At 39.2% G+C, this 13941-nt stretch overlaps 1 protein-coding gene across 2 annotated transcripts in view; it reads right to left on the bottom strand.

The window, feature by feature from the left end:
• Positions 1-386: 386 nt before the first annotated feature.
• Positions 387-13941, bottom strand: part of cachd1 (cache domain containing 1) — an 86899-nt gene continuing 73344 nt past the window's right edge. The window contains exons 23-27 of one of the 2 annotated variants that reach the window (XM_056378744.1): positions 13380-13531; positions 12621-12782; positions 10840-10917; positions 10584-10685; positions 387-4172 (exon numbers count right to left, since the gene is read on the bottom strand). In XM_056378744.1, the coding sequence (XP_056234719.1) occupies positions 3928-4172; positions 10584-10685; positions 10840-10917; positions 12621-12782; positions 13380-13531 (739 nt within the window). In that variant the 3' untranslated portion in view covers positions 387-3927. Of the gene's footprint in view, positions 4173-10583; positions 10686-10839; positions 10918-12620; positions 12786-13379; positions 13532-13941 lie in introns of both variants that reach the window. The other variant, XM_056378743.1, reaches the window with a different exon arrangement.

Below are 13941 nucleotides of genomic sequence, written 5' to 3' on the forward strand. Positions count from 1 at the left end.
TTAGAACACATACAAATAAACCGTGTATAGCTCCTATACAATGATCTAAATCCATTGTATTAGTGTTAATATTGGATTTAATTTGATGAACCTGCCAGTGGTGGTGTATTTGCAGTCTATTTGTAGCTGTTGATAATTAGGGTTTAAACATTGTGACGTGAACGCATAACGCACCCAAATCGCAGACCGAACTGTCAGTGGTCAAGTTGCATTCTGGGTAGCGTAGGCACCAGATTTTGACAAGGAAAAAAGAAAGAATGGAATCAAAAATATATTTTCTACATCGATTTACATCTGCTAAGCTATATAATTCAATTTAGATTTGCCCTTTAAAAAATACACAATAGTGGCTAAAAAAATAAACAGGAATAACAAAAGACAGATAATTTAAGTGTAAAATGGACTTTATCACATTCACATTGCAATAAATCTCAATTTGATAACTTTATATGATACATGAGGGGGGTGATGTACACATGTTCCTTCAGTACATTAATTAATGAAATTCAGAGTGTTCTGTATAGACACACACATATACTTGTTTACAACGGCTGGTAAATACTGTTTAAAAGCTCTCCAGAAAATATGCTTTTAACATCAAACCACTTCGGAGAAAACAATTTGCCCAACATACACACATATGGGATGATACACGCAAGACTGCATTTGATCTACAGATAGCTGGGAAATGCTACAAGACTGCGTCAACTGAACCGAAATTATGTACCATATAAAGTGGTGAAAACAGGAAAATTATCAATTTCAACTTTGGTGATGAACCTTTCTGTAATTCAAATTAAATAATTAATCCACTACAAATAAGACTACTCTGTTTTAAATTATTTAGCAATTTTCAGGTGGAAGTTTAATGAGTTCACATTGAGTGTGCAAATGTAAATATTCTACTGAAGTGTTAAGCACACTAAAATGATTGTAAATGAAAATGGCTGACAGTCTTTAGTAGCAACAAAGCCATCGCACGGCTTACAGCAGTCTCCTGTAAACCCTGAATCCACTACTAGGTTCTTGTTTTGGCCATTACCTCAGTGAAAAGATGTTGTACCGTTATTTTGCAATTCTAAATCAGTTCATGGAGAGATAAGGTTTTCTTTAACATTTTGAAGACACACAATAAAACTTTAAAAACTAGAAGTCTCTCAAACATAAAAGTGTGTATTAATTTTTCCAAGTACTGACTTCCATCCAATATGGACCTAAAGAGAAATAAATCTAAAAAAAAAAAAAAAACATCCAAGGCATCAAAAATATAGTGAGACACCATGAACAGACAATTCAAAATATCAACCCAAATATCTGAGCATCATTTGAAGCATACGTTATCTTACCAACATAAAAAATGGAGTGTACAGGACATTAATAGCTATTTGTGATTTCTGTATTTACACTTCATATTGAATCTCTGAAGAACAATAGACATTTTGGCACCCAGAAATGAACAGATGCCACACAGACATGATTTGACCTGTTGAACAATCAAACCCATGAAGCACAGATCGGGTCAAGTGACTCTTCATCAGAATAAAAATAAGTGGATTTCTCAATCATAATAATTTTCACCTATAATTCTCTAATACTATCTTGAAAAAAATACAATAATGCATGAAAATATTCCAGGCGGATACTCATTCTTTCCTCCCTCTCTCTCTCTCTCTCTCTCTCTCTCTCTCTCACTCACACAGACAGACACACACACACACACACACATACACTTGTACACAAAAAAACAAAAGTTAAACTAGAGATGTGTAGAAAAGACATTTTGAGTGGTTAACCACAGAGGAGCTGACAGATGGGTGTAACCTCTGTACATCAACAGCAGCATCTCTCCCTCTTTCACTCTCTTTGACAAGAAGGAGATTCCATCTCGGGCATGAATGGAAATTTAAATTGATTTGCACAAAATCCAGTACATAACCTCAACACACGTATAATATCAGCTTGGCCTCAGAGGCAAAAATTTGTGGTAAAATAAGGTGAAAAAAAACAACAACATTCTGTTCTGTTCTGGTTTTTCTACTGGGGCAGTTAGAGAGGACAGCACTCAATCTCTGAAAATCTCGTAGGACCTCTGTGATGGTCCCCAATTATCCTCACACACCAAATCCCCAGCAGTGACTAAAGCCAGGAATGTTTTGCCGGTGTTAGTGTCGCTCCTCCCTCCTCCATCCTCAGGAGGCTTTAAAAGGCCAGCAAGCATACAAGTTCTGCCTCCTGATACAGAGGACATGTCCAGAATGAGGACGTTTGCAACTTGTTCGGCACAGCACATCTTACCTCACCAGAAGACAAAAGCACCTCTGTGATTCAAAACTGTGAAAACACACAGTAAAATGTGCTACATCTCAAACACCACTTCCTCCTAAATGCTCTGACACAGGATGTGGTTAAGGCTCATTGTTTTCATTTTTTTTTTTTTTTTTTTAAATCAATGTCAATATATGAAATATAGCTGGATTTTTTTGAAAGGAGCAGAACTGATTTTGACTCGGATTTTAGGTCCATGCTCATCTACAAAATGTTTCTTACTTTAAGGGGACACTTGTCACTACACTATATGGTAAACAGGATCCTCTAGTGGAGAGAGGATGCTTCTGGTAATATGTGGACAGACAAATGGAAGAAAAATGCAGATGAGCTGCTGATTCTGCACCAAAGTGACACAACATTGAGAAAAATATTTAAAAAAAAATAATTAAAATGTCAAGTGTTCACATGGTCTGTTGTTTTACCAATATTAAAAAAAAAAATCGAAATAAACAACCATTCACTGTTTTTTTAGGGAATTAAAAACTGAAAATAATGAGCCCTAAATATGATGCGCTGGTTATGGGAAGGGGGTTGGTACGTGTGACTATCCTGACTGCTGTCTTGTTTGTGTTGGCGACAGCTGTTTGCTCATCTGTCTTGAAAATCTACCTCTTTAATAAATAGTAGAAAAATAATATTTTCCTTTTTTTAAGTGTTTCTTCCTGTTTTTATGTGATTCACTGAAGAATTTTCCTACTTTGAAGTTCACAGATATTCATGGAAATGTCCAAATATCTTCCCAAGCCATTTTGTGAGACCAGCAGCTTACTCCTTTGGATAAAGGCAAAAAGTTGGGAGTGTCCATCTGCAGAACCAAGGAGAGTAAAGCTGTAATAGAGTTCATAGTATAATCCCATATTAGATCCACATAAGTGTTGGAAAGTTGATATCTTTTTCTCTTCAGAGACGTCCAGCAGTTTTCACAAATGAAAGGAGTGTTCTGTTCCCCTCATCACAAGTGGGCTTAGTGGACAACCTGTATGGGGACTGGGATGAAGCCCTGAGGCAACAAGCGTCCACATCAGGCTCTAGATTTAATCTGATTATCCACTGATCCAACACAGTGTTTGCACTGGCCTTCCATGTGAAAGTGAACAAGTTTGTCCTCCCTCTAGGCTTTTAGGTTCCAGTTGTGTCCTCTCCTCACTGAAGGCCAGTGAATGAACTCAAACAGTGCTGTGTTTGCTCCCAAAAAATGTTGTATGCACATACAGCGTCCTGAATGCCAAATGTCTTCAGAAAACAAACAAAATTTCCCATTTGGTTATTTCCACTGGCCCAGGTCTCCTCATTTTCGGTGTTTGTAAAAACTGTGTACACTTCAGAGGTTTTAGATTGGGATCAGTGAAGAAAGAGCTGAGATGGAGATGTTGGCACAATGAGACCATGAGGCCCATATTAAGAAAAGATCCACTCGGGGCGGGGGTCCCAGAAGCGCAGTGGCACCATGGGGTTTGAGTCCAGATGTGGCGTCTCACTCCCTCTGTCCATCCTGACAGTACCCACTGTGTAATCAAGCACAAATGTTTTTTTTAAAAATAGTCTTTAATAAAAAAAAAAGTTCCATCCTTGGCAGGAGGTGCAATGCCATGCTGAGGATCAGCACTCAGCGTCCACACTGTGCACGGTGACTGCAGCTTGCAGGTGGTGCGTGTGCAGCGGGTGGTGGTGTGTATGCGTGTGCCGGTAGGGATGAAACTTGTGGCTGAGCAACGCAGCCGTTTGGGGAGGTGTATCCAGGTCGAGGTCGTCATCGTGGTTACCAACGTCGACGCCTGCTGAGAGCGGATCGTTGTTTCCCGGTGGATTCTCGCTGTCCTCCTGCGGACTCATGGTGCTGTAACCTGGATACAAAAAATATGCAGAGTTTGGCATTACTGGACTTGTTATCTTACAACTCTTTCCTCTAAAAAAAACCTTTAAGTTATTCCATAGCCTCAATCTTTTCAGTGTGCACAGCCCTGATGTGAACCAGTTGCTCAATCTCAGGGTCATGACCTCACATGGGCTCACTGAATGTGCAGATGGGGCTGTGCGAAATTTGTGGAAAATTTGATTGTCCGATATCACTGACAGATTTGATTTAATGGGCTTGTATCACGTTTTCCATGTAATCAATTTGGAGCTGCGTGCACACTCATGAAAACAGACTACAGAGGTATGCCACACTCATTCTTATGACTTAAGACTTAAAAAGCCTAAAGGTTGGATCATGAGCCTGAAATTGTTGAGCAACCTTGCCCCTACTTGTTACCTGTAACACACTAATTCATTTTTAAGTCTTTCCCCTACTGCCAATCAAGGTTCAAACTAATGCCATTATTACCAAATTTATATTTTTATTATTTTTTTAATTGATCATTTAGTCAATAAAATGTCAGAAAAAAAAGTAATTTGCCAAAGTGTAGTAATATTTAAAATGTATTAAAACCCATATAAAAACCCAGATAATCAGTTTAACTCACTTATCATTTCAGTACAACTTGGCTCTTGAGAATTTTAAAGCCTGAAAGTTGGGTCCTGAGTAATACATTTTTGAGAAATCCAGTGTTAACCCCTACTAGTAAATCCCTTTATCTTCATGTTTCACGTTTACTCTACAACTTAAATTCACAAAAAACACAAAACCTCATTGGTTTGTAGAGAATCCAGCACAAACCAACCACATTAAGTATTATATATAAGCCTCATTCAAGCACTGGGTAGAAAGGGAAAGGATTTTGGCATAGGTTTGTGTACAAAGAAATGGAAGACAGCATGAAAGAAACTACTCAGCAAATGACGCCCTCCAGTCATAGACATTCAACACAGAAACATGCTTGTGGATACAGGCTAACACACAATGTTTCTGAAGCCTTACATTTATGGTGCACTGACAACTAAATATCCCTGTTGGGCATTTTCTTCTCCATATGTATTCAGCTTTCTCACTACAACTTGAACACAAAAGGAGCATACATATTTATGACCACTTTCCTACATATCTTGCACATACGTTTAGCCTGAGGAGACGGCACCCAAAGCCAACATGGCAGTTCGGATACATGGGTAACTGGAGCAGTGGGGGGGGGGGGGGGGGGGCCAGTACTGCTGTCACAGTGAAAAGGGATTACTGGGTCAAAGACCAAGTAAATAACAGATTGAACATAAGGAGACTAATATTTTATGATACTAAATTCTGATGAGTGACAATTTTAACCTTTATGCAAGGCCAAACCTAACTGTAAGTTTCTGACGATTGAGATAATAAATCGACTCCTCTGACTGTTCAAAGCTCCCAGAAGCAAAATTTCATGAAAGCCTTGTAGTTCTGTGTTTATTCAGTTTGCTTAATTGCTTACATTTTTCATTCGAACTCAAATTCGACACAACCCTTCATCTACTAAGTGGGCTTCGTCACCGTCAGAGCCATGAAATTCATCTGAAACACATAGTGTGACTATAAAAAAATATTTGGTAGTTGATCTGGAAATAAACCCATTTTCCTTAATTCCTTTAGCACCGTGTTTTTTTAGCTTCTGAAATGACACCAGCAACATTCAGCACGATGGGAACATCTGCTATTACTATTCGAGCAAATAACCCTGTAAGCCTGAGTGCCTCAACGATTATATTTATAGAAGAATCGTTGCCATTTTGGATGATGAAACATTAAACCTCCACAGATACTGAACCAAGTGATTTGTGAGGATGTGTCTGTGTATGTGTGCGTGACGGTGTGTGTGTGTGTGTGTGTGTGTGTGTGTGTGTGTCATGCAGGCTGAAGGCGGTAGCCAGATGTATATGCATTTGTGTGGCCTTGTGTCAAATTGATCTCCCAACAACCTTTTTCTATCCTATACAGTCTAAACATCACATATACATATCTGATCCCTCAAGATTCTTGTCAGGGTTTTGTAGCAGAAACCTTGTGTTGTATTGGCTGTATCCCCAGGCAAATGCTTAGTAAGTCCAGAACCAAGTCAAACTATAAACAAACCTAAGAGTTCCCAGCCATGCTAGCAGCTCTATGAGGCTGTAATTAGTGGTGCTTTGGGATAAATGCTAATGTCCGTATGCTAGCACTCTAGCATTCTAATATGTATTGTATAGGTTTTGTTTAGCATATTCACCATCTTAGTTTGGCATGTGTCATGATAACATTTGCTAATTAGCATAAAAACGAAGTGTAACTGAGTTAGTTTTCAAAGTATTCTGCCATAAACTTAAAGTATAGTAGCCATAAACAAAGTATTGGACAATTTAATTTTCATTAAACTTATGATGGAGCTAGATGAAAAGTACATGGAACACGAATGTGGACCAAATTTCATTAATTTATTGAGATATTTCAGTCACAGACCAACCAACCAACACTGGCATCCCTATCTTCCTGTCATTTTTAGTGCTGTATATCCTGTGATATAATGTGATACAATAGAAGGTAATGTATAACCCACACGGTGGCATCATGTAAACTAAGGAAATGTCCTTCGTGGTGTTCTAAAATCCTGTACTACAGTCGAACTGAGAAGCTTTCTCACAAGTTTCCCTCCCTGATTCTCCAAAGATTAGCCTGGCTTTGATACCAAAAGAAAGAAAGCAGACAAAGACACAGAGAGACAGAAAAATGAGCGGAGGGAGAGACAAGGAGAGAAAAAGAGAGGAGGGGGGCTGAGGTAGGGATAGAGGAAAGGGGGGATTAAAGGAAAGGGAGGGATGGAGACTTCAAAGAAGTTCCAGACTTGGAAGATGCCAACTTCAGCACAGTTTATCCCTCTTTTCCCCAAAGCAAGAGCCAGAGTTCTAGGCAGGTCTACAGCTAACCATGTCCAGTTGACAATTCTCAGCTGAACCAGGAAAGGAAATCAAATCCCTCTTAAAGCCAAGAGATGTGGAGAATCAGTAAAAAGTATTGCACCTTTGAGATTTCTGCACATTTAGAGATCTTTCTTTTAACAGCTGGAAACAAATACTAGAGACAGTTTAATGACAAGTGAAAGACAGTGTTATTAGATGTGTGACAAACTGAATGAGATGTTGATTTATAAAATAGTTTGTTATCTTTGGGGAATACTCTTATTCGCCTTCTTGCAGAGAGTTAGATTAGATGTCTGTGCGTTGAGTGCACTACCACCAGCAGTCGGTTATTTTAGCTTAGAATAAACACCAAACTCCAAAAGGTTAAAAAAAAATCCACCTACCAACACCTGTAAAGCTCAATTATCATGCTACATTCTGTCTGTTTATTCTGTATAAAAAACAAACTCTAAAAGTGACAATGTGTGGTTTTACAGGATTATGTGTTCTTAGCTGAGACCAGTAACTGGCTAAGCTTTACTGTATATACAACCCAAAATGCAAAACTCTCAAACTACTCCTGGAAGTATGTGACTTGTAAAAGTGAATTTCTTTGTTATTTTGAAGATGCACAAAACACCATACAAATGTAATGATATGTGCTTCCTCTTCTCTCTACGTATGACTGATACTGCACATTGCCCTTGAAAGTATAAACATAAACACTATTATGTTAGGGTGTGTGGATTAAAGTTGGAGATTTTATATACGTATGCATTTATGCACACTGCTCATTTTGCACTGAGTAGTTCTAACCATCTCCTGGAAGCTAATACTGCAGCTGAAAACCACCATGGTCAAACAGCACTATGTATGTGTGCGTCACTCACTTAACAGATTTAATGCTCTGATCCTTCGGCGATGGTTTGTGTCTGTGTGTCACACCCTTATGCAGTATGAGTGTGTGGACTGTGGTGGGAGGGCACCTTTGACCAAGCAGAGAAGAGCAGCAACTTTGTTGCGTCAACTTATGAGTTTGTTTTACTCCCTGACGGACTTACACCCCCTCTCTCCATTATTTCAAACTCATCTGCCTCTCTGTCCCTGTCCTCTTGCCCTTTCATTTCACTCTAATTTCCCCTCTTTCATCATTTTTGCATGTTTGCATCTCTGCACTTGTCCTTAATTTTCAGCTTTTTCTTTCCCATCCCCAGTTACACAACATGAGATAGTCTTTCCCGTCCATTTCTCATCATCGCCCTTTTTATTAGGCCTTTTTAATCACTGAGTTATGCTCTCTCTTTAGTTATTTTATAATACGAGAAAAACAATTCAGGTGTTGTTCATAAATCATATTCCAGATTACAAACTTAAATTTATTCAATATTTCTTCTTCAAAACATTCCTTCAAAAATGTGTAGCTATGTAAAAAATCACTGTAAAAATATGCTATGCAGGAGAGTTGATTATAATCTTTAATGAACTACAGAGAAAATAACACTTCAATCACTACAGATGAGCTCATCTTACTAATAAATTAATTTTCTCCATTCCTCTACAGCTCTATCCCACATGTCTTTATCCTCCCTAGTTTAAGCCGACTCGTCTTTGTTTCACTTTAGCCCACTCTCCTCCCTTCATACTCATCCTCTCTGTCATCATCAGTTATGTAACAAGTAACAGAGACACTCATCGCCAGGAAGTGGAGTGATGCCACATGTAGGTGGTAAGAGCCCATGTGGGTGAAACTATCCATCCACGCTCATCGAGTGTCAGACTTACAAGCTCCACAAATGGTTACGGTGAACACGAGCAACTCTCCCAAAGCTAGAGACGAGAGAAAACGAGGTTCTGAGCTGTGATATAATGAAAAGAACAAGCCAGGAGCTGAACCGCTGCCAGTGAATTGAGAGCTAACTGTGGATTTGAGACTGTAACATTCAAAAGGGAATAATTTTCATTTAAAAATCTAAGCCCCAAATCAGATTTTTGACAGTGTAGTTTAAATCTATCTTGTTAAGGTTTTACGCTCTATTATAAGTATGCTCACATGCACATTATTACCTCGGGTTTGACTCTTATCCTGGTTTTGATGCCTGTTCACATGATCATAATAGACTCCAGGTTTATGATCATCTGTTTATATTTGTGTATTCATTACTGACCATCTCAGCCACTACGCTCTGTACCAACAAAGAATCTTCAGAAACCTGGATAAGGTGTTATCATGTCACAGTATCCCTCCTAATTTCTCTGGGTGGCATATCCAGGTCTCTCAAAACCTGGTTAAGACCGTATCCACGTTTCTGACAACAAGATAAATCTGATCATAACCAGGATACTAGTGCGCATGTGAAAACTCTGCATGTTATTAAAAGATGCCCGTTTTAGAGGAAGTATTTAACTTCAATGTTCTGTCACTTCTCTTCTCTTCTCTGCCTGAGTCACTGTGGGAGACGGTTAATCAAGGTAATCCAGACATTCTTTATCTTGTGTCTTCCAGCTCTTTCTTAGGGATCCAGAGGCTTTCCCAGACTGGACGGGGGTATGTAATCCCTTCAGCATATTCTGAGTCTACCCTTCCGAAACCTTAACTGGCTTCTTTCCACACTAGGGAACAGCGGCTCTATTCCAAGCTCCCCCTGTATATCTGAACTCCTCACCCTGTCCCCAACAACGAGCCCAGAGAACCTGCACTTGTCTCCCTAGGCAACTCAGGAGAGCCCACCTCCTAATCCAGGAGTTTGGTACGGCACCTGTTGCTGTCTGTAGCCGTGTTCTTGAGCCTACGTGGTTGTGGTTGTGGTTGTGATAAACAAAATTTTCGAACAACTCAAGTGGCTAACACTTATTTTGTGCAGGATTGGGCCTGTTTCGTAACCAGTGGATGACTGACTCATTCTCCACAGAGCAGGTTATTTTAGATTTAACTGTCTATTGTGTAACACCATGACAGAGCATGAACGTGACGTAGAGGAAATATTGCTAGAATCACTTCCATGGTAAACTTATCATGATTAGGTTTCATCTCCAGAGAGTGAAAAGCAAGTAAAACTAAGCCCACATAGTGTAATTTTCTTTTTTTAACCAAACAATACCCAATGCTTGTTGTGACTCAAAACTCAGCTGTCACTGAATATCAACTTCCTAAACAACCATGGTGACTTCAGCTTGACCACCATCCATTGTAGTATTTTTAGTCCAGTTTGAAAGGATTTCCATCATTGACAACCCACATAAAATCCATGTAGCTATTAGTAAGTAAGGGCGATTTTATAAGTAGTAATTTTTGGTTTGACACATCATTATTGGCATTTCATACAGAAACTACTCTGCTGACATACTGCAGGACAGTACGCAGAGAGCACAATTATTAGTTTTGAGTGTCGACACGTTTGTGTTTTGTTTGTTTTTTTTGTAAACCTCCCCACCTTCATGTTAATCTATGCATAGGGCAGAGAAACAAAATGTCTTACCATGGTCGCTCTCTGTCCCGGATCGACCCCAGTACCGCCGTCTCCGTTCAGGAGTGTGTGTGTGTCTCTCAATCACCGCAGCTATAAATCTAGTGTTACTGACTGAAAGTGAAGAGAAGACACAGGTCAACACAAAAGCGCAGTTAAGTGGTACTCAAATATGTCTAGTGTGAAATAGCCATACGTGATTACAGTACTGTAGCGTTCAAGCCATTATATTTTAATGTTTCTCCATCACATGTCAAACAGAACTTACTGATTCCTCGGTCTTCGTGGCTGTCTTCATCTCTCTCATCTCTCTCATTATCCAGGTTAGACATTCTCACTGACATTTCTGGAGCAACATGGAGGTGAGCAGAGTGGGAGGAAAGAAGCAGAAGGCTCAGATGAGATAGATGCTACTATTCTTAAACTAATGAGGTATTACAAGCATGACAAGTAGGAATGATATGTGAACAGGGTTTCTGTATTAAGCCACAAACTAATGGCAGAGGAATTGCATCTAATGAATTAATTACATTTGATTAATTACATTTTTTTTAGAACATTTATTAGAACAGTTTCCTTGACAACAAGTCTCACGTAACTTTTCATGAAACAATAATGTTTGTATGGAAGAATACAATACAAAGACATAAGTCAGGTTATAGAAACTTTGAGATTCACCCCCCAATCATCCCAATAGAAATTTACACTATTTTCACTTTGCTTGGTACACTATAACAGAAGACCATCTTTATGAATAAGTGCCCAGACTTGCAAACTTGAGGTTATGTACAGTTGATAGCCTTGAGTCTTTGGGTCCATTGGCCCAAAGTAGATGGGGCTTTATTCAGTTTATAGTAATCATTTAATGGGCTAATAACACAAGAGCTCTGGGCACATATAATTTGTTATTCTCTTAGAGATGCATTGCCTGGAATAAACAGACTGTAAGTTCAGAGTTTCTCTTCATTTACGTCCTCTCAAAAAACATGAGATTTATTCCAGAAACAGAGAGGATTACTTTTATTGTCATAGTTGGCTATAATGGTGGTGTTTCAAAAAATCTCATTCTCAGCTTTCAACCAAATTCTTTCCAAGTTGAGCTACTCTACCACATTGAGGCCTTCTCCCACTCCTGTTGACCTCTATTTACTTTTCACATCTAATGTATTGTCTGTTGAGTCAATGTAAATCTTACACAATATTATTGCCCTCTGGGGTATTTGTTTCTCAAACGTCTCTAACCAATACTATTCAAAGTACTTTTAATTTAGTGTAGCTCCTTGTGTGTCTCCAAATAGTCTCTTATCTGTAAGTTTCAGTTCATTAGATGCAATACCATACTGGGCCTGTAATGCCTTGAGAGTTGTTCCATTAAACAACTGATTCACTGTCATCAGATCTTTCTCCACTCAATTAATAAAACCACTATCCACAAATAGAAGCAATTTTTTTGCCATTCGTATTATTTCACTTGCCCTTGCCTTTGATCGTACAGTTGTGTACTGTTGGTGCAACCTGCAGCTGCAAACATACCCTACACAACCACCCACAAACACAACGCTGAGTATTGTGACTTTATGAGCCAATTCCTCAATTGAACGCCTTGTGATAAGATAACCACCATCGATTCTAAGTTGTTTACCAAACTATCAAACTTAAAGTGACTTGGACCGAAGATTTTTAATGAGGTTGTAATCTTGTTTGATGTTTTTGTCAATATTGCTGAGTAATTACACAAATCATGCAGCAGCAGCTGCTGCTACTGTGCTATGCTAATGTCAGCTGTTTAGCAGCAACAGCACTCGCCGCACTGCTTGTTAATCATGCTGCTTTAAAACTTTCTTTCTTTCTTTCTTTGATATTTACAGAAATGTCAGCATGTGAAGAAGAAACTGTGAAGGTTAAAACAAGCAGATAGACTTTCATAGTTGCCCTAGTTGCCAAAAAACTACAATTTCAATTTCATTGACCTGTAAGTGGCAAGGTTTGACTTTAACTGTAAAAATATGTGTATATGTGAGAGAGAATCCAACTATCAGTCATACGTACCCTGCGCCGCCAGTGGTGACATGTGCTGGTGCGAGCGCCTGTGAATCTGGTGTCTGTAAGCATACACAGCCAGCACCAACACCATGATACATCCCATAATGCCCCCAGCAACTGGACCCACAGGGGCACTCTTGATCATGTTCAGAGACGCCACCTCCTCATCTGCTGAAGAAAGAGAGAAGAGAGAAGCACGGGCAGAAGGTTGTTTAAAGAAGTTACAAAAGATTTCAGATGGCTCGAGAGGTGACATTACAATAAACCAGTATCAAACAGCTCGGGCTCCGATCACAACTCATGCTGCGATGCTGGCACATTTTCTATTATTTTTTTCTATTCTCTAATCAGAGAGAAATGCCACAGAAAAATTATTCAACAGCAATCAAACAACCAGTTCCCCTTTTGAAAAAAACTGATGACAGAACTAAAGGAAAAATAACCAAGCAACAGAAAAGTTTCGGTCTACACCTACATAGGTCACATTTCTGCTGCCTCAAGGACCAAGGAAATAATTAGAATTTTGTCTTCTTCTGTTGTTGCTTGTTTATTTCCTTACTGTCTGATATAAGGCCCCACAGTACATCTAGGAACAATGTCTCATTACTCGGAAATCAAGCTAAAGCACTATACGTGAGCACAAGTTCCTGAATTGAGACATGCTGATGAGTCTGAATGGCTCAGCCACTTTGCACACAAAAGAAAAATCACAATATTTGCAGAGGAAATGATGTATCTGATCTTTCTTTGGAGTAAGCATCTCACCTAAGAGCCCCAGACCGTCCGCATAGGGACTCTTGGCGCCGACGATGCCTCCGAAACACTCCTTCTGCAGGGCACAGTATGGCTTGTCCAGATGAGTCTTACCATCGCTGTCCACCATGCACCACTCACAGTCCAACACGCCGAAACAGTCACTGAAACAGGGCGCAGAATAAAAGACATGAAAGTAATACTCATGAACAGCTAACACTTGAAAAAATCTGAAGTTTTTTAGAGATTGGCCAAGTGGTTCTTGACCTATAGATGTAGGAATACTTTCTCTACATTTTTTATGTATTTATTTGGACAAACTTAGACAGGAAGTCAGCACTGTATCACTGATAAATATTCACAATACCTACTAGTAGTTTCATTAAAATTGCTTTAGCCTCTCTTTTTTCTCGCTCCCAAACACTTGTGTGTATCATGCAGAGTGACAAAGTCAAGTGTCTGGGAATTCAATGTTAACATCAATGCGAATCTACACTTCCCATTTATTGCCACTGGGTGGCACTATGCTTTGCAAGTAATATAAATGGTAGCTTTATGTGTCTCCATTGTATGT

Source organism: Seriola aureovittata, chromosome 6 (genome assembly GCF_021018895.1).
Source record: "Seriola aureovittata isolate HTS-2021-v1 ecotype China chromosome 6, ASM2101889v1, whole genome shotgun sequence".
Lineage (NCBI taxonomy): Eukaryota > Metazoa > Chordata > Actinopteri > Carangiformes > Carangidae > Seriola > Seriola aureovittata.